The 23,966-nt window shown below is 36.0% G+C and overlaps 2 protein-coding genes and 1 pseudogene across 2 annotated transcripts; 2 read left to right on the top strand and 1 right to left on the bottom strand.

Moving 5' to 3' along the window:
* The first annotated feature begins 5,118 nt into the window (after positions 1-5,118).
* Positions 5,119-6,138, top strand: LOC146888559 (uncharacterized; annotated as a pseudogene).
* An 11,816-nt stretch (positions 6,139-17,954) lies between these two features.
* LOC114185176 (electron transporter, putative (DUF179)) lies at positions 17,955-21,707 on the bottom strand. The gene is made up of 3 exons (XM_028072747.2): positions 21,176-21,707; positions 19,351-19,499; positions 17,955-18,852 (listed from the first exon to the last, which is right to left on the bottom strand). The coding sequence occupies exons 1-3, from the start codon at positions 21,399-21,401 to the stop codon at positions 18,178-18,180; spliced, it is 1,050 nt and encodes a 349-aa protein (XP_027928548.2). The 5' UTR covers positions 21,402-21,707; the 3' UTR covers positions 17,955-18,177.
* Positions 21,708-21,938: 231 nt separating this feature from the next.
* On the top strand, positions 21,939-23,825 carry LOC114174903 (alpha/beta-Hydrolases superfamily protein). Its single transcript, XM_028059640.2, has 3 exons — positions 21,939-22,174; positions 22,869-23,163; positions 23,264-23,825. The coding sequence occupies exons 1-3, from the start codon at positions 22,006-22,008 to the stop codon at positions 23,781-23,783; spliced, it is 984 nt and encodes a 327-aa protein (XP_027915441.2). The 5' UTR covers positions 21,939-22,005; the 3' UTR covers positions 23,784-23,825.
* The last annotated feature ends 141 nt before the right edge of the window (positions 23,826-23,966 follow it).

Below are 23,966 nucleotides of genomic sequence, written 5' to 3'. Positions count from 1 at the left end.
CCTTATAGGATGTCACCTCTAGAGTTAGCAGAGATGAAAAAACAAATAGAAAAATTGTTGGATAAACAATTCATCAGACCTAATGTTTCTCCCTGGGGTGCACCAGTATTGTTAGTCAAGAAAAAGGATGGAACAATGAGGTTGTGTGTGGATTATCGTCAGCTTAACAAAATCACCATTAAGAACAAATACCCTCTACCAAGGATTGATGATTTGATGGATCAATTGAGAGGAGCTGTGGTATATTCCAAAATTGACTTAAAATCTGGCTATCATCAGATTCGAGTCAAGGCGGAAGATATTCAAAAGATAACATTTAAGACAAGATACGGTCATTATGAGTACTTGGTAATGCCTTTTGGTGTGACCAATGCTCCTGCCATTTTTATGGATTATATGAACCGTATTTTTCATGAATTTTTGGATAAATTTGTGGTTGTTTTCATTGACGACATTTTAATTTATTCCAAAAATCATGAAGAACATGAGAGACATTTGAGGATTGTGTTATAAATTCTAAGAGAAAGACAATTGTATGGAAAATGGTCAAAGTGTGAATTCTGGTTGAGAGAAGTTCAATTTTTGGGTCATGTGATATCACAAAATGGCATTGCAGTTGACCCCTCAAAGGTTCAAGCGGTATTGCTTTAGGAACAACCAAAGAATATCACAGAAATACGTAGTTTCTTAGGATTAGCAGGCTATTATAGAAAATTCATTGAAGGATTTTCTAAATTAGCATTGCCTTTGACTAAGTTAACACGTAAGGGACAACCTTTCGAATGGAATGAAGCATGTGAGTTTAGTTTTCAAGAGTTGAAGAAAAAATTAACATCTGCACCTGTTTTAATCCTTCAATTTTAACACCGTCTCCGTACATGCCACGTGTCATTTTGTGAAATTTTCAATTTTTATTTTATTTATTTATATTTTTTTTAATTTTTTTAATTTTTTTTTAAAAATTAAACTGCCACGTGTCACCTTATGGTTGTGACATGTGTCATCTTATGGTTGTGACACGTGGTACTTTGAGATTTTTTATTTAAAAAATGTACTGCCACGTGGCAGGTCACGATTGTGCCACGTGTCAAGCTAACATTGATTGTTTTCAATTTAGTCCCTCTATTTACAATTTTGATTCAATTTAGTCCCCCAATTTTTTAAGATGATTCAATTTTGTCCTCTTTAATTTGATACCAAATTAGTAATTAAGCTTAATTACAACTTATATATACATATTAAAATAATTTTTATTATATATAGATTAAATTACTCCATCTAACTATTCAAATTATTATTTTTTTACATGTATAGAAACTTTCAAGTGTAAAAAATTACAAGTGAAAAATATAACAAATAAAATAACATGACTATTTAGGGAGTGATTTGATGTATAAATGGTAAAAAATTATTTAAACATGAATGTATAAATTGTAATTAAGCTTAATTATTAATTTGGTCTCAAATTGGAGAGGACAAAATTAAATCATTTTAAAAAATTGGGGGACTAAATTGAATCAAAATTGTAAATAGAGGGACTAAATTGAAAACAACCAATGTTAGTTTGACACGTGGCACAATCGTGACCTGCCACGTGTCACAATCATAAGGTGACACGTGGCAATATAATTTTTTTTAAAAGAAAATTTAAAAAAATTTAAAAAAAAATTAAAAAGAAAAATAAAAAAAAATTGAAAATTTCACAAAATGACACGTGGCATGTACGGAGACGGTGTTAAAGTTGACTTAACGGCAGAGACCAAATTGAACCTTTTAAAGAATTAGAGGACCAAATTGAACCTAAAAATAATAAGGGGACCAAAATGAACCAACCCAACAAATTATGGAACCAAAATGATAATTAAGCCTAATTTATTTAAACATCACATTAAATCAAACACACGATTATTCGTGAAATTAAAGAAGTAATAAATAAATTAGAATGAATGGATAATACAATAATGGAAAATAAAACACTAAAAAATAAACATATCGTTCAAATAAACTACACTCTAATCCTTAGAGCCTTACCATAAACAATTGATTATTTAGATGATAATTAATTTTGTTTGATTTATTCAAGTTTTTTTTAATGTGAATAAGAAAATATAACTATAATCAAATTAAGATAACTTAAAAAGGCTCTCCCTTCCTTTTTTTTTTCCTGCACCCCATAAGTTATAATATCCCCATTTTATACTTTATTAAAAATATTAAAAACCCTAAAATCATAATTTCGCATTCCCTTCTGTCTCTTGCATCGTGAAATGCCATGCAGTCCCTTTGATTTTGTTTTATTTTCTTCTTTTACACCAAGCGGCGCATGATTGAAGGCAAAAATTCTCACTCAAAGTGTGAAGGGAAATGAAAGATTGAAGGAGAAATAAAATTTTGGAGAAGAATAACTATGAAAAAGATGTTTTTGGATTATTTAAAAAAAAATAAACTTTCATATTATGGAATATATTTTCAGATTTGAAAATAAATTTCGAAATATTCATTCAAAAACAAAAGTATTTCTAGATTTGAAATATAAAAAGATATTTTCGAAATAAGTGTTGCGTAAGATATTTACAGATTTAAAAAATGTCATCCAATAAACTTATTCTGAAAATTTGTTTATATTTCAAAATAACTATTTCGAAATATAAAAAAATTCTAAAATAGACATTTTAAAAGACATTTTTCAAATGTGAAAATTTCTTTTGGAACATTCATTTTTAACTTTTTTAAATTTCGGATCATTAAATACCTATGGAAACAGTGATTCCGAAATGTAAGAAAAAACATGTTCCGAAATATGTTTCGAAAGTTTTCTCTTTCTTTTTTAAAGAACCAAAAGACTACTTCCGTTATTCTTCTCCAAATTTCCTTTCACCTGTTGAGATTTCTAATTGATTCTTAATTATAGAGATTGAGTCTTTATTTTTTAGAGATATATTATCTCTGCTACTGCTCTATATATATATATATATATATATATATATATTATGTTTGTAATCTATAACATATGAGAAATAAAAATCATATTTTGCAATATGGTATCAGAGTCCATTTTTTTCATCCACTACATTCTGAATTTAAAAAAAAAACTCGTGCATGGTATTAGAGTCCATTTTTTTCATCCACCACATTCTGAATTTTAAAAAAAACTCGTGCGGCGCGAACCTACAGGATGGCTGACGAATCATCAACACCCAAATCGTTTGGGTCTGCCTCCTGTCATCATTCAATCTAAGAGTGTTTTTAATTCTGGAATCATTCTCAGTGAAACAAATTATGACATATGGTCACAGATAATGGAAATGCATATTGCAGAGAGGGAGAAACTCTCATATATTCGAGGTAAGGAGAAGCAACCTGGAGAAGAAGATCCAAGTTATGAAAAATGGTACGCAGAGAATCAAAAGGTGAAGAGGTGGTTGTTGCTATCCATGAGCCCATAAATTATGAAGCGTTACTTACACTTAGCCACTGCACGTGAAATCTGGAGTGCGTATGATGGAAGTGACGAGTTACAAGTCTTTACTTTAAATCAAAAAGCCTTCACGCCAAACAAAGTGGTAGATCTCTCTTAGAGTATTATGGAGAATTGATAGAAATTTTCCAAGAATTAGATCATCGCGATAAGGTGGTGATGAAAGATCCTGAGGATGTTATAGCTTACAAGAAATCTGTTGGACGACTAAGGGTGCATATTTTTCTTGCTGGATTAGACGGTGAGTTTGAACAAATCCGTGGAGAAATTTTACGCAAAGAACCTGTTCCAGACTTAGATAATTCTTATGCATTGATTCGTCGAGAGGCAATACGTTGGGAAACTTTGAAAGGTGTATCTGAAAGCTTTGACAGTACGACAATGATAGCTCGCAACCGAAACTGGCAAGGTCAAACAAAAGGAAATCATCCTAAAGCCAACTCAAATACATATAAGTCTAAATTTAAATGCACTCACTGTAATCAACAAGGGCACACGAAGAGTCGTTGTTTTAAACTTAATGGATATCCAAAGTGGTGGATCATAGTCGAGATTAACGAAGGAAAAATCCCACGGCAGCAGCTATCGAGGCAAAGATCATAGATGATCCCTCTAAGGAGTCCACTGCACTTATGGCAACTAGAGGTAACGATGGTGAGTTTTCTATACCCATTACTAATAGCACATGGATAAATGATACAGGTGCCACTGATCATATGACTTTTGATTCTAGACAAATATCATTTATGAAAACCTCCTCAAAAGAATTGATTTCCACTGCCAATGGAAACACAACCTCTATTATTGGAAAAGGATCCTTAACTCTTACTAATATTTTGACTTTGGATTCTGTTTTAGTTGTTCCATCTCTAGAATATAACCTTTTGTCTGTTTCTCAAATCACTAAAGCTTTAAATTGTGTTGTTATTTTTTGGCCTAATTTTTGTGTTTTTAAGGACGTTCAGACCAAACAGACGATTGGTTATGGTGTTAAACAAGGGAGATTATATTACTTGGACTTGTCAGAAGATTATGGGAAGTTAAAAGGTGCTTTGACAGTAAAGAGTTCTACCGAGCAAAAAGAGGAAACTGAAATGTGGCTATGGCATCGTCGCTTGGGACATGCTTCATTTAGTTACTTAAAAAAATTATTTCCTTCATTATTTTCAAAGGTTGATGTTTCTATTTTTCATTGTGATGTATGTGAACAAGCAAAAAGTCATCGTGTTCCTTTTTTCACTTAGTTTGAATAAAAGTCTTGTTCCTTTTATGCTTGTACAATCAGATGTTTGGGGTCCTTCTAAGATTTCTACTTTAAAAGGATCACGTTGGTTTGTTACTTTCATACATGATTGCACAACAATGACTTGGTTATGGTTAATGAAGTCTAAAGGAGAAGTGAACTTGATATTTCAAAAGTTTCATAAAATGATTCAAACACAATACAATGCAAAAGTTCAAGTTCTTCGTAGTGACAATGGTGGAGAATACCAAAGTCTAGAATTCAAGAGATACTTGGATGAACATGAGATTATTCATCAAACCACTTGTCGTAATACCCCACAACAAAATGGTGTTTTGCAGAGCGGAAAAATCGACACTTATTGGAGGTAGTACGTTCTTTATTATTAGAGGCTCATATGCCTTTGTCTTATTGGGGAGAGGCTCTTACTGTGGCAACATATGTCATAAATTGGATCCCTTCTAGCTCCAATGATTTTCAAACCCCAATGCAGACTCTCACTAACAAAGTGGTTACACTTGGTAATGCAGATTTGCCTCCTCGTGTTTTTGGTTGTGTAGCGTTCGTTCATATTCAAAAGAACCTAAACAAATTGACACCTAGAGCTTTACGTTGTGTGTTCCTTGGGTATGCTATGCACCAAAAGGGGTACCGATGTTATCATCCTCCAACTAAACGAATGTTTGTAAGCATGGATCTTGTTTTTCATGAGAGAATAATGTATTTTTCTGCACTTCAGGAGGTGAACCATCAAGAACTGCAAATTTTTGGTGGCTATGATTGTCAAGAATATGTATATCTTGAGAAAGGTGAGTCTGTTAAAGATAATACTATTGCAACATTTGATTACAGCAGCAACGATAACGACTCTTCACCGGTTAGTCATCACTTAGAAGTAAATTGCAATAGTGGTATTTCTCATTCTTATGTAGATGACTTGCAATCAAGTTATAATGATGAGATGGAAAATGAAATACCTGAGACTTGACATGTTGAAATGGTTACCAAAGTTGGTACGACGTCCCCTATATCTTTGAATGAGCCCCTTAATGACACACTAAACCAATCATCTGCTGTCATGGATGCTCCTGATCTTGTGCCACCCAAAAAATAACTCCCAGAACGTCACACTAGAGGTATTCCTAGACCCACTTATGAACCTACTCTTTCTAGCAAGGTTAAATATCCCATGAATAATTTTGTTTCCTACCACTGTTTGTCAGAATCAAATAAATCATTTGTAAATCAATTATCTACTGTTGCTATTCCTAACAATGTACAGGAAGCCTTGACTGATCCACGATGGAAGAATGCAATGAATGAGGAAATGAAAGCCTTGCAACAAAAAGAGACATGGAAACTTGTTGACTGCCCATCGGAAAAAAACCAGTTGGATGTCGATGGATCTACACTATAAAGTATAAAGCTGATGGCACAATTGACAAGTTTAAAGCAAGACTAGTGATGAAGGGTTATACTCAGACTTATGGGGTAGACTATACTGAGACATTTGCTCTTGTGGCTAAACTTAACAATGTTCGAGTGTTGTTATCTCTTGTAGTAAACTTAGATTGGCCATTACAACAATTTGATGTAAAGAATGCCTTTCTACATGGAGAATTATCTGAAGAAGTTTATATGGAACTTCCACCAGGTTGTATATTTGATGTGATCCCAATAAGGCTTATAGCATTGGGCCAACGCCTAGGCCCATTCCTTTTTAATTTCTTTTATTTTCTTTTATTTTAATTAAATAAATGTCTCTAATTGGGTTTGTTTGCTAAATACAACCTATTTTCTAAGCTGCCAATTATGGAAGAATTGCCATTGGGCCTGCGACCCAACTCTTCTCTACATCAACCCAATTGGGCCTGAGCCCAACTTTTCAACATGCATCCAATCTCTTCAGCAAATTCCTTCAGATCTTGCAATCTGTTTTACGTGTGCAGCATCACACCAATGCGGACCACGCGTGCAGACCCAATTCTTCAGCTGTGCTTTAATTTGGGCATTATTAGTGGTGCAGGGTGTGCTTTCCGTCCAGCGTGCCAGTTCTCTTTCCCGCATGGGCCGAGACTTGCGACCCAATAGCTTTTGCGTAGGAAGAGGGGTTGATTGCAGTATTTCACACGACCCAACCCTACAACATTTTGTTTCGCGACTACAAGACTCTTCATTCACGCATAAACCAATTTCTGCGCGGCTAGGGTTCAAACCTTTACACAGCCAGCCGTTGGTTCCTTCAGTTTGCGCAGCGTGTGCCACTTTCCTTTGCTAGCTTTCCAAAGCACGCGTCCCACACCTTTGCCCCGAGTCTGTAACGCCGTCAATACCCGAACCTTAGTCTAGGGTTGTCTTTCTTCTTTCTCGTCGTTAGGTTAATGCTAAACGGCATTCTCTGTTTGCTCTTCATGGCTGCCCTTAATCTATAAAAGGAGCAGGCCGTTTGTTTGTAAAAGAAGCTTTGATGAATGATAGTTTTGGTTGAGAGTACTCCCACCATTCGTCTCTGCTCCGATCCTAACCCTAGATTAGGTTTTTACCTCTTAGGGTTTCCGAAACCAGTGAGATTCGAGCCTAAACACTATACACGAACCATTCCGCTGCGTTTCCCTCGCTCTAAGCGAGAATCAATCGGTGGAATGCCGATTGGGAGAGCTTTTCCGGCGAAGACCGCGACGGAGGAGCCTCATCAAGTGGTATTCAGAGCCACTCGGTTCTCGGAGTATCGCAAGATAAGTATTCATACCTTATCTCTGTTATTTCTTCTTCTATGTTTGATTCTCGTCTTGTTCATGTACTGATTGCGTCTTTGATTCATTGTGTGAAATCTGTGCTAAAAGTTTTTTGTGCTGAAATTGATTCAAAATACTTGTTCTGATTGCCTTGGATCAATACTGATTAATGCATTGTCATAAGCTCTCTGATTCTGCCATTCGTTTTATGTCACAATTAGGTTGAATTTCGTTTTTCTTACCTAGCTTTTAGTTTTATACTCTCTGTTTGTGTCTTAGGTTTTGTTAGTTCGTTTTCACATGTTCCTTGATTCCATAGATGTGTGCTTAATTTTTTTCTTCTGTCGATCTGTTGTGCCATCTGTTTTGTCACTGTTGTGTATCACATGCTTAGTTTCCTATGTTTTGTGGAGTTCTTTAATTGCTAATAGATCAATAGCAATTTTCTGCAGTGTATTTTTCACTGTTTCAGTTTTATTCATGCTGCTGATGTCTTCTTGTTGCTTTCTAGTGTTGTTCATGATTTCACTGTTGTTGTTCTTTCCTGTTGAGTTTTTGTTTTTCTGAGTTATCATTGTTTGCTGTATTTGCATTCCTTTTTGATGTCCAATTGCAGCAATGCTTTGCGATCCATTTTGCATATGTTCATGTTCTACACTTTGAGTTGTGCTTGCCAATGATTGTTATGACCGCACTGTACTTCTTCCACTGAATTCCTGAAACATCTGGCTCTGATTCATATTGTTTATGTGGAAGTTCAGTTTGTTTGGGTCAATTCATAGGCTGCATCAGTTGTTTCTATGCTCCACTGTGATTTTTATGTTATATGCAATTGATTCAGTTTGCTAGTCTATGTGCATCTGCTGAGTCTTTGGTAATTGATTGAAATCCATGTTGATTTTCAAGCCAGCCATGTTTTCATTCCGGTATTGGTGTGCAGTCTTGTGATTGAAACAGATTTTGCATAGCAGTTCTATGCTCCATAGTTTAAAGACTGCAGCTGTTTCAGTCCATTGTGTTGTTTTATGTATGGGGAGCATTTTCGTATCTTCATTTGAATGCTTTGGCCACGATCCTGTTATTGTTTTCACTCCAGCTTTTGCCATATCAGTTCCCTTGAAACAATATATTGTGGTGATCTGTTTTGCTTAATCAGTGTTTCTAATCTTTCACCACCTCTACAAGGTTGATTTTCATTGATTACAATAACCTACAATAGATTCAACACTGGCAAATTTTTTTTATGCTTGTCTAAGCTGATTGAGTTGCATATTATTGTAGTGTACTACCTTGGTTATATCCTGTTGTGTAGCAATCAATATTGCACATTCTGTTTGCTACATCATATTTGGCCTTTTGTTGTTGAGTGCAGTAGAGTTTATGGCCTGGCTTTCTTTTCACAGTTTCTGTTTTATCAGATTACTGTCATTCAACTTGTTTCAGTTAGCTATTTCTTTCTGGTCCATTTGACTGCAGCTGCGGTATCTTCAGTGCCTCTGTGTGGCCCTGATTCATTGATTGCATACCCAATTCTAGTGTTGTTGCTTTGATTTGCTGCTAGTTTCTTAGATCACACATGTTCAGCTTTTGAGAATGTCAAATGCCTTAAACTGCTGCAACTTTTGTGATCTGTGTTGATTTAAATATGCTGCATATTGATCCTTATTCTGCACTGTCCGAGAGTTTCTTGTTGTCTAATGTGTTCTTCCAGTGGTATTCTAGCTAGTCTGATTCATTTTTGTGTCCACTCTGCTGCATACTGTTGAGCTATATCCATTGGCTGATTGATTCATTTCTTGTATGTCTGTTTCCATTGTTATTTTTTTAAGTTGAATCAACTTTGCACTCTGGTATATGCATTTGCTCACTGATTTGGCAGTAGCACATTGAAACTGTTGTGAGCTGTTGTTAAGATCTTTGAGAATTGAACGCAAAGAAAGAAAGCGAAAAGATTATAATGAAAAAAAAAACATTTGAAAGAGAATGATTCGGTCTTGCTTGAATTTGAACACATTATTTGATTCAGCAAAATACAAGTTGACTTGACAGTTTCCAAAATGAATACTGCTCTTTTCAATGTCAATTGCACATGCTCTTGATTCAACTTATTTTGAGTCCTTGTTTGTTTTTGCTTTTGGTTTTGTTCATCTTAATCTAGATACATTCCTTAGGTTCTCTTTTGTGTGCCTCCTTTCTTTCATAGCTTGTTTCTTGCTTGTCTTTGTTGGCTTTCCTTTGAGTTTGTCATTATATCCATCACTTGATGTTGTCCTTGTCTCAAATTTGACCTTTTATTGTTTTCTGCTTTTTACTCTCAAAAGTGGTTGACTGCTCATTTGCTATTGGTTCATTTGACTTGAACTCACTGTTTTTGGTAGCCTTGTAGGTGATACCTTTTCTGCAAAGTGCAGCTGTGGTGAGGAAAAACAGTTTGAGTGGCCACCGAGAGGAAAAGGAGTGAGTTGGGACCTTCAAGGAGGAGTACACACACTTGAGGGTGATACATTTTGGAGGCTGGCCGAGAGAGAGACATAGCATAGCTTTCTTTTATTTTGTCTTTTCTATTGTCATGTCACGGTATTTCGTGTAAATTTATTTTTCTTTTCAGATTTCAGTGTTTTTCCTTTCATTTGGCTTAGGTGGGAAAATGCTTTAGAGCAATCCCATCCTTAGCAAGTTTGTAATAGTTTAAGCGTTTAGTGTGAGGTTCAAGGGGTTCCAAAGGCCACTTGAATTTTCACTTAGGATTTTTTCGTCTAGTTTAAGTTTTTCACCTTTATGTTTTCTGTTTTATGTTTTAATGCCCAGGTTTTGTGTGTTTGCAATTTATGTTTCAGGTCACCGTGATATCTAGGTGCCATTTGTTTTACACCTAGTTGACCTTCTTTTGGTCTTTAAGTTTTCACTCTTTTCACACACTTTGTCAATTTGTTTTTCACCTATCTGTTTCATTTGCATTTTTATTGAGAAATTTTGTGAAAGCATTTTAGAGATCTCTGGCTAGGAAATGCTTGGTTCCTAAGCTTGTCCATGTGACTCACCTCCCTTTCCTGGGAGTATGTCTAGAATTCTTTTCCACTGCTTTCTCTTTAGAAATTCATTAAGTTTGTGAAAAATTGTTTTGTTAAAAGTGTTTCAAAATGAGTTTTTCTTTTTCTAACTGTATGCATATAAATAGGCATAATAGTGTGCATTTAGGTAGACATAATAGTCATGAGTTGCATCATTCCATTCATAGTGACATTCCATTCTTTGGGGAAGATATAGGACCAATATCATTTAAAGATTGGATGTGGGATACTGAAAAATTGGTGCAACTTTTGTTTAGTAAATATAGTCATATAGACATTCTTAGGCATGTTACATCTAGATTTGTAGGACGTGCATTAGATTGGTGGCAAGAGAGGCAATATCTAGTGAAAAAGGGGAGAACATCATGTATCAATACATTTTATGAATTAAAAACATGCATGTGGAAACATTTCATACTCCCTTCATTTAGGATCACTAAAGCACAACAAGTTAGGATAGAAGACTTTATTGACATTGGGGATGCATTCATTCACAACATTGATAAGTTTTCTAGACTAGAAAAAGATTTTAAGCATAATTTAGACTTGCTCTTGAGTGAACAAAGAAAGAGAGACAAATACAAGAGAGAGCAAGCTAAACATCAAAAGCTTCGAGAGTTTGAAAAGAAGCGAGAAAAAGAAGAGTTTGATAAGCTTTGTGCTGAAAAAGAATAAGAGGAAAAAGAGATAAATGAGAAGAAAAAAAGAGAGGAAGAAGAAAAGGCTAAAGAGGAGAGTCTAAGAAAAGCAAAAGAAGAGAATGAGAGGAAAGAATTAGAGGAAAGAGAGAAAATGAAACAAGAGAGTAATCTTGAAATACAATCACAAGTGGTAGAGTTAAAGTGCATTTCAAAAGAGCAAAAAGAAGTCTGTGTTAGGGATTTGGTGATCAATTCTTCACTAATTCCTTACATGAAGATCCGTTTTTCAAAGGGAGTTTTTCCACCTTTAAACTCTACTCACTTTTTCATTAAGTCTTTTGTTTTGTTTTCTTCTCAAAATTTTTGTTCTCCATTCCTTATTTCATCCTCCTCAACTTGTTTTGCCAAAACACACTTTGCCATTAAAATTCTTTTCAAAAATCATTTTAGTCAAAGTGTAAAACATTCCTTTTGTGAAGTGGGCATAATACCATCTTTTTCAATCTTCAAAGGCCCATTTTCACAAATTTTCCATCCAATTTTACTGCATGGTCTTTATGATTTTAATTCCATTTTATTTGATGACTATTGCAGATTTATTTTTGATCCTGGTGGTACTATTATTTTGGTTGCTGTGAGCCTTTAATAACTCTCTATATCTGAGGACAGATCCTTTTCAAGGGGGAGGGGATGATGTGATCCCAATAAGGCTTATAGCATTGGGCCAACGCCTAGGCCCATTCCTTTTTAATTTCTTTTATTTTCTTTTATTTTAATTAAATAAATGTCTCTAATTGGGTTTGTTTGCTAAATGCAGCCTATTTTCTAAGCTGCCAATTATGGAAGAATTGTCATTGGGCCTGCGGCCCAACTCTTCTCTACATCAACCCAATTGGGCCTGAGCCCAACTTTTCAACATGCATCCAATCTCTTCAGCAAATTCCTTCAGATCTTGCAATCTGTTTTACGTGTGCAGCATCACACCAATGCGGACCACGCGTGCAGACCCAATTCTTCGGCTGTGCTTTAATTTGGGCATTATTAGTGGTGCAGGGTGTGCTTTCCGTCCAGCGTGCCAGTTCTCTTTCCCGCATGGGCCGAGACTTGCGGCCCAATAGCTTTCGCGTAGGAAGAGGGGTTGATTGCAGCATTTCACACGACCCAACCCTACAACATTTTGTTTCGCGACTACAAGACTCTTCATTCACGCATAAACCAATTTCTGCGCGGCTAGGGTTCAAACCTTTACACAGCCAGCCGTTGGTTCCTTCAGTTTGCGCAGCGTGTGCCACTTTCCTTTGCTAGCTTTCCAAAGCACGCGTCCCACACCTTTGCCCCGAGTCTGTAACACCGTCAATACCCGAACCTTAGTCTAGGGTTGTCTTTCTTCTTTCTCGCCGTTAGGTTAATGCTAAACGGCATTCTCTGTTTGCTCTTCATGGCTGCCCTTAATCTATAAAAGGAGCAGGCCGTTTGTTTGTAAAAGAAGCTTTGATGAATGATAGTTTTGGTTGAGAGTACTCCCACCATTCGTCTCTGCTCCGATCCTAACCCTAGATTAGGTTTTTACCTCTTAGGGTTTCCGAAACCAGTGAGATTCGAGCCTAAACACTATACACGAACCATTCCGCTGCGTTTCCCTCGCTCTAAGCGAGAATCAATCGGTGGAACGCCGATTGGGAGAGCTTTTTCGGTGAAGACCGCGACAAAGGAGCCTCATCAATATTTCCAAAGAAGCATAGTCAAAAGGTGTGCAAATTAAAGAAATCGTTGTATGGGTTGAAGCAATCCCCAAGGGCATGGTTTGGAAGATGTTTAGAGGCAATGATTGCTTTTGGCTATCATCAGAGCAATTCAGATCATACTTTATTTCTAAAGAAACAACACGGTAAGATCACTACTTTTAGCATATATGTAGATGATATGGTGATTACTGGAAATGATCCCGAGGAAAGGAAAGCTCTACAAAACTATTTATCTGGTAAATTTGAAATGAAAGATCTTGGTGCTCTAAAATATTTTCTTGCGATAGAAATTTCCATATCAAAAACAAGATTATTTCTTTCCCAAAGAAAATATATTCTAGATCTTTTACGAGAAACAGGCATGGAAGGATGTCATCCAGCTACAACTCGTCTTGAAGAGGGATTGAAACTGTGTCTTGATTCAAATCAGGTACCAGTTAACAAAGGGAGATATCAGAGGCTTGTAGGGAGATTAATGTACTTGGCTCATACCAGACCAGATCTTACTTATGCATTAAGTGTTGTAAGTCAGTACATGCATAACCCAGGAGAAAAACATATGAATGTTGTCATGCATATCTTAAGGTATTTGAAATCTGCACCTGGAAGGGGTATTCTATTCACTAAACACATTGATTATCAAGGCATAAAAGTATATACAAATGCAGATTGGGCGGGATCCATAGATGATAGAAGGTCTACCTTAGGTTATTTCACATTTGTAGGTGGAAATCTTGTTACTTGGAGGAGTAAAAAGCAAAGTGTAGTTGCCCGCTCAAGTGCAGAAGTTGAATTTAGAGGCATGGCACTTGGTCTATCTGAAGCTTTATGGTTGAAGCTACTGTTGGAAGATTTGGGATATCCGCCTAGGCAACCAATTCAGCTCTATTGTGACAACAAAGCTGCTTGTGATATTGCACATAATCCAGTACAACATGATCGCACAAAGCATATTGAAGTTGACAGGTTTTTCATCAAGGAAAAGCTGGATAAGAAGATTTTTGAGTTGCCTAAAATCAGAACAGAAGATTAATTGGCTGATATTCTCACTAAACTAGTCTTAAAATCGGTGTTTTCTAAGTTCTTAAGTAAGTTGGGCTTAATCGACATATATGCACCAACTTGAGGAGGAGTGTTGAGATTTCTAATTGATTCACTATATTATAAATTACCAAATATAGATTGATTAGCTTCAATATAGGGACTGGCTTAATTATAGAGATTAAGTCTTTATTTTTCAGAGATATATTATCTCTGCTACTACTCTCTCTCTCTCTCTCTCTCTCTATATATATATATATATATATATATATATATATATTATGTTTGTAATTTGTAACATATGAGAAATAAAAACCCTATTTTGCAATATCATCTTCAATCTTTCAACTCCCATGATATGTCGACTAGGGATTTCGCCTTCAATCTAGCTTCGTGAAAAGCATGAAAATGAAATTAAGCAAGAGAAAGGAAGGTGCAAAGGATTTCACTACACAAGGAATGAAAGGGCATGTGAAATTGGGGTTTTAATGTTTTTAATGTTTTTTAATAAAGGGTAAGATGGGAATATTATAACTTATGGGGTGGAGGAAGAAAAAAGGGAGGCGAAGGAAGTAGAAGCCCTTAAAAGAAAGTGTTAAGGCAAATATGCCAAGATTTTTAGGATGAAAGTCTTCACTTCTTCAATCTTATTAATTGACTCCAAGCTTTTAATCATAAGAAATAAAATAGTTTTGGTTTGTCTAGTATAATGTATCTAATGTATAACAAGTATTAAAGATGTCATTCATTCATAATCAAAGAATAAGTCTTTTGATAAAGGTACAAGTCATGGTTAAAATCATCAAAAGAAGATGAGTTCAAGTCAGTTGCATGCTAGAAAGGTTTAGACGAGTCCTTAAGAAATATCAGATAAGTGCTATAAAATATAGACGACTCTATGTAAAGAGAACCACAAAAAGAAGCGCCTGACAACAAACAAAGTCTATGTAAAATATAGATGCCCAATTAAAATGTGAAGCCTTAGACTTGTCCTTGAGATTTCATATCGGATTGTCTGCAAATCAACAAAGAACTATTCCAAATCATTAATCAAAAATCTTGATTTAGTGTTGTCACTAATAGATAGATAAAGAAACCACCTCATTGTATCATAATTTAAAGAATGTCAATAGAAAGTCATGAAACTAAAAAAATAGTAATCCAAGATGACCTAAAGCATGTAATTAACCTAGTTCTTTCTTGCTGTCTATGTAAGAAAACACTTCCATGCAAAAAAGAAAAAGAGGGCTCTGAGACCTAATGAGCAATCTACACATGCATGTAGAAAATTGTCAAAAAGTCCTATAACACTCCCAATCCCATCTCATTTTAAGAAAAAATCCGTTCTCATGCTCTCTTTGCTTCCCAACAAACAACTCTGCTAGGGTTTGGTCCCCTCTTGGTCAAGCTAGCTCTAAGCTCAACTCTAATTCATGTAACTTAACTCTCAGCTCATACTAGTTCCTTTCTAAGTCTCCTTTTCGTATTTCCGCTAGAGGTCCACTGTGGTAACCTCGTTCCTTTTCTGTGTCGTTGTTCCAGTTCATAAATATGCTTCTAGAGCTACTGAGTTTGTTGGCTTAAGGGTCAAAGTCTGATATTAGTCCCTTTCCAGGTAAGGGAAGTTAGGGTTTTGCTAAATCTTCGATTTTTATGCTTGCTTTGATGATATTTCATGATTGTATGGATTGTATGCTGCTATGAGCTTATGAAATGTCTTATTGCGATGTTTGGGTTGTGTTGTTGGATTGTTGCACGAGAGAACAGTGGTGAGCACTGGTTTTCTCGCCCAAGCGAGCATGTCTCGCCTAGGCGAGATTAACAGAGGCTCGCCCAAGCTCTTGTACGCGAGTTGTCGCTCAGGCGACCAACTCTGTTTTGAGCGAGTGGATGTCTCGCTCAGGCGAGGGGAGTCTCGCCTAAGCGAGAATAAGTAGAAGACCACTGTTCCTGTTTGTCGAGCTCTCGCCTAGGTGAAAGGAGCTCCCCTGAGCGAGAGTCCCTCTCGCCTGAGCGAGAGTCCCTCTCGCCTGAGCGAGAGTCCCTCTCGCCTGAGCGAGACCTTTCTGCCTGAGCGAGAAGTTGGGTGAGAATGCGGCTTGCTTTGTTGTTTCTTTGTTCTCAAATGTTGACTATATGTTTGTATTGATCTTGCTTTTAAAATATGAATTGGGTGATTATGTATGAATGAGATAATCTATAGTCTGTGATGAATGAGTTTAACATGATTTGGGCATGTTGCATGTATGGATGGCTTCATGGATTGAGAATGATGAGTTGGTATGGATTTGACATGGAATATGAATGAGGATTGGTTATAAAGGTTGACATGAGATTTATATGCATGATGAGTATTTACTTGGTGGGTGGAATATGATTTCATTTTGGTTAGGGCGTAATTCCATGGGTCTCTAGGTGAGATCTCATGGTGGTGCCTCAGTTTGGTCGAGACGTAATTCCATGACCCCTGTTAGTGGGAGTTCATGGTGGTGTCCCATCTATATAATTTAGTAAGGATTCAAGGTAAGATTGCATCCTGACACTCTATAGAGTTAGTTAGTCTCACATAGAGCGTATTGAGTCTAGTGGTGAGAGTAGCAGGAGGCCTGAAACTCATTAAGGGCTAACCTTGTGTGTGGGGGATGAAACATTGTAACATTTAGCTCGGTGGAGAGCGCTCGGTAGAGCAGGAAGTCCACCACAAGTGCAAGCATCCGCTGAATCTGACTAATTATATGTATTCGGATGAGTCGTGTTTGAGTCTTAGTGTATTGTTTGAAGAGTCATAACATGTAACTGTATGACAAACTATTTTCATTCTTGCTTATCCTTTTGCTTGTTTGGTTGTATGTGTGGTCTTTCTCCTTTTGCGATGATCATCAATTTATTGATGTGAGCAGATGCGAGAGGTACCCGAGGTCAACAGGGAAACGATGATTCCGCTGCTTAGCTCCTTTGGGATGGTCTCCATTTCTCCAAGTTTTATTTAGGGCCATGACCCATGTATTACCTTGTTTTTGAATATTAAGTGTTTATTTTGGTGTGCCTTGGTTTCCCCTGAGTAGTTTTGGGATAATTATGTGGAGTATATCTTCGCTCATCATATTATATTGTATGACGTTTTCATTCAATCGAGTTTAATTATTAAATGAGACCTTACAACTTGAAGCTAAAAAAATTTAAGAGTCCTTGTGTACTTAACAAGAGACACATGTATTCATCGTCAAAATAGTTTTATATAAGCTAAAAGTTACAATAATAAAAATAATAATATTTATACTTAGTGGAACACTTTATCATTGATATTTGTCTAAATTGAGGTAAACTAGTACTAAATTTTGTTATTAATAATCCTTTAAATACACTATATATTACTTTTTGGTTATACCTTTCAAAAGACTCGTGAATGTGTTATAGAACCACCAGATAATGAGAGGTCAATTGTGAACAATTTTCCAGAAAATTGTTTTAATAATTCTATTCAGATCCCCTGATTAGAACTAACAAATTCTTCCAAAAAGATTACACAACTACTCACAAGCCCTACACACATTATAATCTTTACAAAAACCAGATGCTACACAAGAAAAAATAGTGAGTTTGAATGCTCAACCTGGAATTGAGTATTGTAAATGAAGGAATTTGTATCCAGTACTTCACTTCAGTATTATAGAAAAAGCTATTAGCCTAAAGACAACCATATTCTAAAATGCAGACATAAGGACACTTGAGCAAGCATACAACATAAATTATACTTGCAACTTTCAAATATAAATTCTATAGTAATTCTTGCTCAGATCGAATACTATCACAAAATTTAATTGAATCAGAAACCGTCCAAAAAAACCAATTAAGCTCGACTTAACTTATTTGATCCGACCTCCGATCGATTTTTTTAATTCGGGGTTTTCGGGTAGCGGTTGGGTGCAGATTCCATTATCATCCGCGCATATAGGTTGTGGAAATACCAATTCAATGTTTGTTGGAGCTCTTTGTGGTATAGATGAAATTCTGAAGTATATTGTAAAATGCAGCTAACATAATTATTGTAATACTTACATCAAACTATACTAACGAAGTATAATTACAAGAACCCAGCAAGGTACAATTCCTCTTGCAATAACCGAGAGGGAAAGGAGAATAAAGATCTACTTATTTGAAAGGAGGATAAATGGTCCTGATTACACCTTCTTCAGTTGTCTCTAAATCTGAAACCATAATACCTACATGTCTTGCTTTGGTTTCCGGCTCAATTCTGAATAATGCCCACCCATTAGCAGCAAAATCTCCTCCCACAAACTCTCTGAAGAATCTGATAATGCCCCACAAAGCAAACTGGAGCTACAGGCAGCTACATACCAATAGTCTGAATCAATTTCATCTCTCAGCTGATCTAGTTGCCATCCAGCATAACCAACAAAGAATCTGAAGTCCTGGGGCTTGAGAATCCCCTTCTTCACAAGCCCTGCAGCATCATCCAAACTGTTTCGAGATCCAAAACATAGCCCAGGAATTACCTCTTCAAATCCCGGAAGCTTCATCTTCTCATCTGTTTTCAATAAAACCATGCTTGCCTCAAGAGGTCCACCGAAATGCAGAGAACAATCAGAGAAGGTAGTTAATAGATCATGATTTGTAGGTTTCATGTGTTTGATTTTTTTGTGCAGAGGACGGTTAATGATAATTCCAAAAGGCCCTCCTTGATGATGTCTAGTTCCGGATCTGAGAAGAAGAATAACAGTTCTTTCAAAGGTGCGAACACCATCAAGCTTTTCGGTAGCCACAAGTACGCAGCCAGTCTCAGGCACAGGAATAGGATGAGCCCACAGTGTTCCAAGAGGATTGGAATCGGGCAAAGTTCCACTTTGATTATGAGTGTCAGTATCTGATATTTCTTTCTGTTAATGAAGTGAAGAAAACCGATTAACAAAATATAATGTGCAAGTAAGTAAATCACTACATTGCTTACATATGCTAAACCATAAATGATTATGTCCACATCAATAATTAAAAGTATTGCAAGTACCAACAAGTAAAAAAGAATACTAATAAAAGCGTATTAATCAAGCCTATAGGGCTTAAAACCTGGTCACCAATATAAATCATTAGTTGGGTTAACAGAACAGGTGTAGGATAATTGTCTGAATCAACCAAGTGTCCTAGATTGTTGACAAATTCATCAAGAGTAGACAGTTCTGAACGTATTAAACATGCTTCTATGACTGTAACAAAGTACAGGTGTGGCTCTAATTGATGTTTGAAATAACATTTTTTTGAAATGAAGTTGACGATCATCAAAACATAAAAAAAGAATAAGATTGAAGAAATTCATCCCCTCCACTTAAAAATGGCACGCAAGAGCTACATATAGATCCCATTTAGAATGAATGCATCACCAGCTCATCTCTATATAGCTTTGCTCTGAACTCACGCCAATCCAGATTAGCATGATGACATTTCTCAGAGTTGCTATCTGATTTGTTACCATCAGCAGAATTGTTTCCTCTAGTACCATCTCCTTCTGGCATAGACCGTTCATCATTGCCTGTAATGACCAACAAATTCATAATGAACTCCAATAACATCATATCATTATCAAGAGAAAACAATAAAATGAAAAAAAAATAATATGGAAAACAAGGTATTAGGTAGTGTGGTTTTACTATGACGTCAATACTTATTTGAGTGATCAATCCAAATTTCCATCCTTTTCTCTACGATATTTTTTCAACAAGTGGTCTTCAAATTCTACCCAAGAAAAGATAAGGACAGTACAATAGAAGACCAAGTAGTTTTCACCAGACAGAACTGCTTCACGTATGCCATATAAATATCACTCCCATTCATGAAAAATTTGGTAAAAGAAAAATAAATATCAGATCAATTTGATAATAAGAACATTTGTTCTCAACCCTTTCCGAACAAAGAGAAGAGAAAGCATCTTTAGAGGAACAAAAAATATCTCAAGTCTCCAACAAAGATAGCAGCATAAGAATGTAATAAAGATTTTTACACAGTCAACCAATTAGAACTCATCCTTGGATAACTTCCAAAGTAGTTATTAAAAAAGTAAGAAAATCTTACCATACATGATAGTCTATAATTGGATGACAGTGTAAACATCATTGACACAGCCAGAGTATTTAATTAAATCCAAGTACACAAAACTCGAAGATAAGAAACTATCACATTTAGAATTTCATATTGTCCATACTTCAGAAATGTCCCACGAGGTAATAATGAATTCTTTTCTAAAATTACAATTATGTATCAAGTTTGTAAGAAGGCAAAATTTATGCAACACAACTGCAAAACAATTATAAAAGCATGATTATAGCACCCAAGTTGGAAATTTTAAAACTGACATCACAAATTAAACAAAGGGATAACCTATAGTCTTTCCTCATTTTCGTCATTTCTTCATAAAGCTTTCTCTCACACGGAAAGAGGCGAGCTCTAGACTGAACTTGATAAAGAAGCAACAAAATCCTTGATTTTTGGACTGGACCTGTTCTTTCATTTGTTGAATCTTGTTAAATAGAAATCATAGTTTCTTTTATTTGCAAAAGATTGGAAGATATTTAAGAAAAAAAAATTGAAAAATGGAAAAGTGTTAAAATAAATTACTAAATCCTAATGATAAGCTATTTACAGAATTGATTTATGTTCCCCCGAAGGGAAGTAGAATATTGAGCTAGATTCAATGAATTTCCAGGGGAGGGATAGGAAGCAGCACAAACAAAAATCCACAAACAAGTATAAAAATAATAAATAACTGGGAACTTGGGCCACCAAAGGTAAGATAAGCTTCGCAATTGCAGTTAATAAGAGAAGGAGGATTACAATTTCCATGGAATTACTTGGGATTGAGGGACAAAATTAAATCAAGGAACAAAAGGAAGCAAAAATATTTTTTTAGAGTTATTATTGTTTATAAAAGTAAACAAACAATTAACGTATAAGAACACATTAATTTTATAAAATATATAAAATTAAAGAATATTTATCAATAATTAAAAATGAAAAAAAAATTGCCCAAATCTCCTTCCTCTCCAAACCCTAACACCCAAAGATACCCTAAATCAATTGACATGCATGTGATGTTGCTATATGTAATTGTGATCTCAGACGAATAAAACAGCTGAAAGAAATTCCCAAGTCGAAAACAAGCAGTTATTGACTATAAAAAATGTAAATATGAAATTAAAGCAATTCACGGACCAGAAGAGAAAGAGGAGTTGTCATTATTCTTCTTGCCCGTGGCGCTGACAAGAAATGGGCGAAGCCCTCTACGGTACAGCTTTGGCCTCAGAACAGTGATCTCGAACACTCGTCCATCAACAACTCTGAAAGGAACTCCTCTCCTTCCCAAATTGAAGGAAATTGGTCTATGGCAAAACGAATTTGTGTGGAAAAGGTTCTTCGCATGGACAGCGCACAGATCCATTCAGACCTTTGACTACCTTTGTCTGGGGCAAGTGATTTTATCGTTTCTGGGTGGAGAACGTTCGACGACGAACAGGTAAGAAGCAAGAAGATTTTTAATGTAAAAGATAAATAAGGAAGAAAACAAAAAAGAAGAAGATAGCGAGTGGAGAAACAGAGCAGAACAGAGGACGATCACAGAGACGCTGATGAAAGACACTACGATTACGAAAAGGACGCTTTGGAAAGGGAGAGAGTGAGAGAGAATATGCCTATTTTTTTAACCGAACCCCAATGGTGGATACTGAGAAAGTGTACATCACAAGAGTACGTTAGTCGCAACGTTCCATGTGATATAAAATGCGCTGGCTGTCTAACTAACGCCTACTCAGGATAAGATTAATCAATTCTATTATTGTGGTTATTCCAACGTAATTTAATTATTAACTCCAAGATATTTGGCACTAAAATTATTATTAATTAGAAATAATAAAAATATCATAATATAAATTTGAAAAAGTAATTATATGTTTAAAAATATTGATAGAGCAGTATTTTTGATTTGGAAAAGGATAATATAAAGGATAGAAGCAATATGAAATATCTACCCCGGAAACCAAGCATTTATGTACATTCATTCCTCTTGGAGGTTTGAGGTAATTGGTGGAAGGATGTCAACAGTTGTAAGGACAAGCATAGGATCAGTTTGTGTTTGTAGTGGAATAAACATAAACATAGCAAAGCCTCTCAGCCGTCAGTGCCGTTTCTTCCCAACTTCCGTTTCTCCTCTCCTCTGTACGTTATTCGCTCCCTCACACCTTTGTTCTTCTCCCCTTTTTGTTATTAGTTATAGAAAGACTCAGTAATCACATGATTTCTGTTCAAAATACTCAAATTGGTAGAGTTGTATGTGCTGTTGTAACAAAATGATGCTTGGTTGGGTAAGAAAACCATGGGTGTGTCATTTCCACTCCCATTTTAAGGGTGATATGCTGATTGATTTGTACTTAGATGTCTTAAGGAGTTGTTTATTGATGAAAACAGAAACAGTGGCCAAGAGTTTTTCTCAGAAGCCTGGTGTTAGTGCATATAAATGGTCTACCTTTACAGGTGTGACCTTTTGGTTTTAGATGAACCATGTAACTATTTCATATTTTGTTGTTTTAGAATGTCTCGCAGTTGGTACCAAAATTCTCTTAATCTCTTATTCTCTCACTTTCTTGACGTTGTTTTTCATTGTTAAATGACATTGAATATTATAATGTTACTTGGATGCATATTGAGGACGGCACTGCTTTTATTTCCTCTTTCCTCCTCAAAACCACAATGGCTTAATTGATCTTTACACCTGAGAAGGCATGCATACATGGAGTGGGTTGGGTCCAACTTTGGACTCCAAATCCCAGACATAAACTCCTGAATTCCTTCACACAATAGTCTCTTCTCTGGACCATGGAGTATATTTACATTGTTGAATGCGATTCTTCAGCATGTTTTCAGAAAAAGTGCGATTTGAATCTTCCAAGACCTGTTCAAGATGCTGCAGACTCAAAAATATCATGTAGCTTACTGAATGTGCAAGATGGGATAGATGATGAAGCATGTGAGCTAGTGAGTGGAGTAGAGCTTTCAATTGGGGAGGGTGTTGATAATATCCGTGCTTATCTGTTCAAGGCAGTGAAAAATAACAATGGAACCGGCCTATTGCTTCTTTCTGATGTTTTCGGGTCGGAGGATTCTTTCACTAGAGATTTTGCATATCGGGTAGCTTGCAATGGTTACAAGTATGTTCCTCAACACCTACTTATCAACAACGTATTATAAAATTCACTATGTACATTGTATAGTGTCTGTTTTCACTTTATGATTGTAAAAAAATTTCAGCATTCTAGTTCCAGACTTATTTCGTGGAAATCCTTGGACAAAGGAGCAGGCAGATGTGTTTGAAGAGTGGATTGGTAGACAAAACCCAGAGAGGATAGCAGAAGATATTAGCAGATGGACAAAATGGCTGGTTGATGAATTTATGGCTGCAGGGATTTCCAAGAAACTTGGCGTTGTTGGGTTCTGCTTTGGAGGTGGCCAAGTGTTGAAGGTGCTGGCGCAAGACCATGGTTCTTGTTTTGGTGCTGGAATCTCCTTTTACGGTACAAGGATGGATCCCCTTGCTGCTTCTGATATAAAAGCTCCTGTATTATTTATTTTAGGAGATAATGATCCACTTTGCGTGGTAAGTGAAAGCCAGAATATTCAGAAGAAAATTGGAGAGGGCTCCAAAGTAGTGGTGTTCCCAGGTAGAGGTCACGGATTTGCTCACCGGCCTGGATCTCCTGAAGAGGATGTGGATGCTGAACATGCTTATGTGATTATGAGAGACTGGCTATATGATCATTTGGTTGTATAAAATTATATATATATATATATATATTCAACAGTTGCGTCTTAACATGTTAATAGTGACTACCCCCACAACTTTTCTGCCATTAACATTTTGAATACCTTCTCTTCACTCGAGGAATTTTCCATGGCCTATCATTAGAGTTGTCAATTTGATCCAATTCACATGGTTTGGTCCACATGCATCGGG

The sequence above is a fragment of the Vigna unguiculata genome, chromosome 1 (genome assembly GCF_037176805.1).
Source record: "Vigna unguiculata cultivar grain cowpea cultivar isolate G323 ecotype 2 chromosome 1, ASM3717680v1, whole genome shotgun sequence".
Taxonomy (NCBI): Eukaryota; Viridiplantae; Streptophyta; class Magnoliopsida; order Fabales; family Fabaceae; genus Vigna; species Vigna unguiculata.
This window is presented reverse-complemented; position numbering and strand designations above follow the sequence as displayed.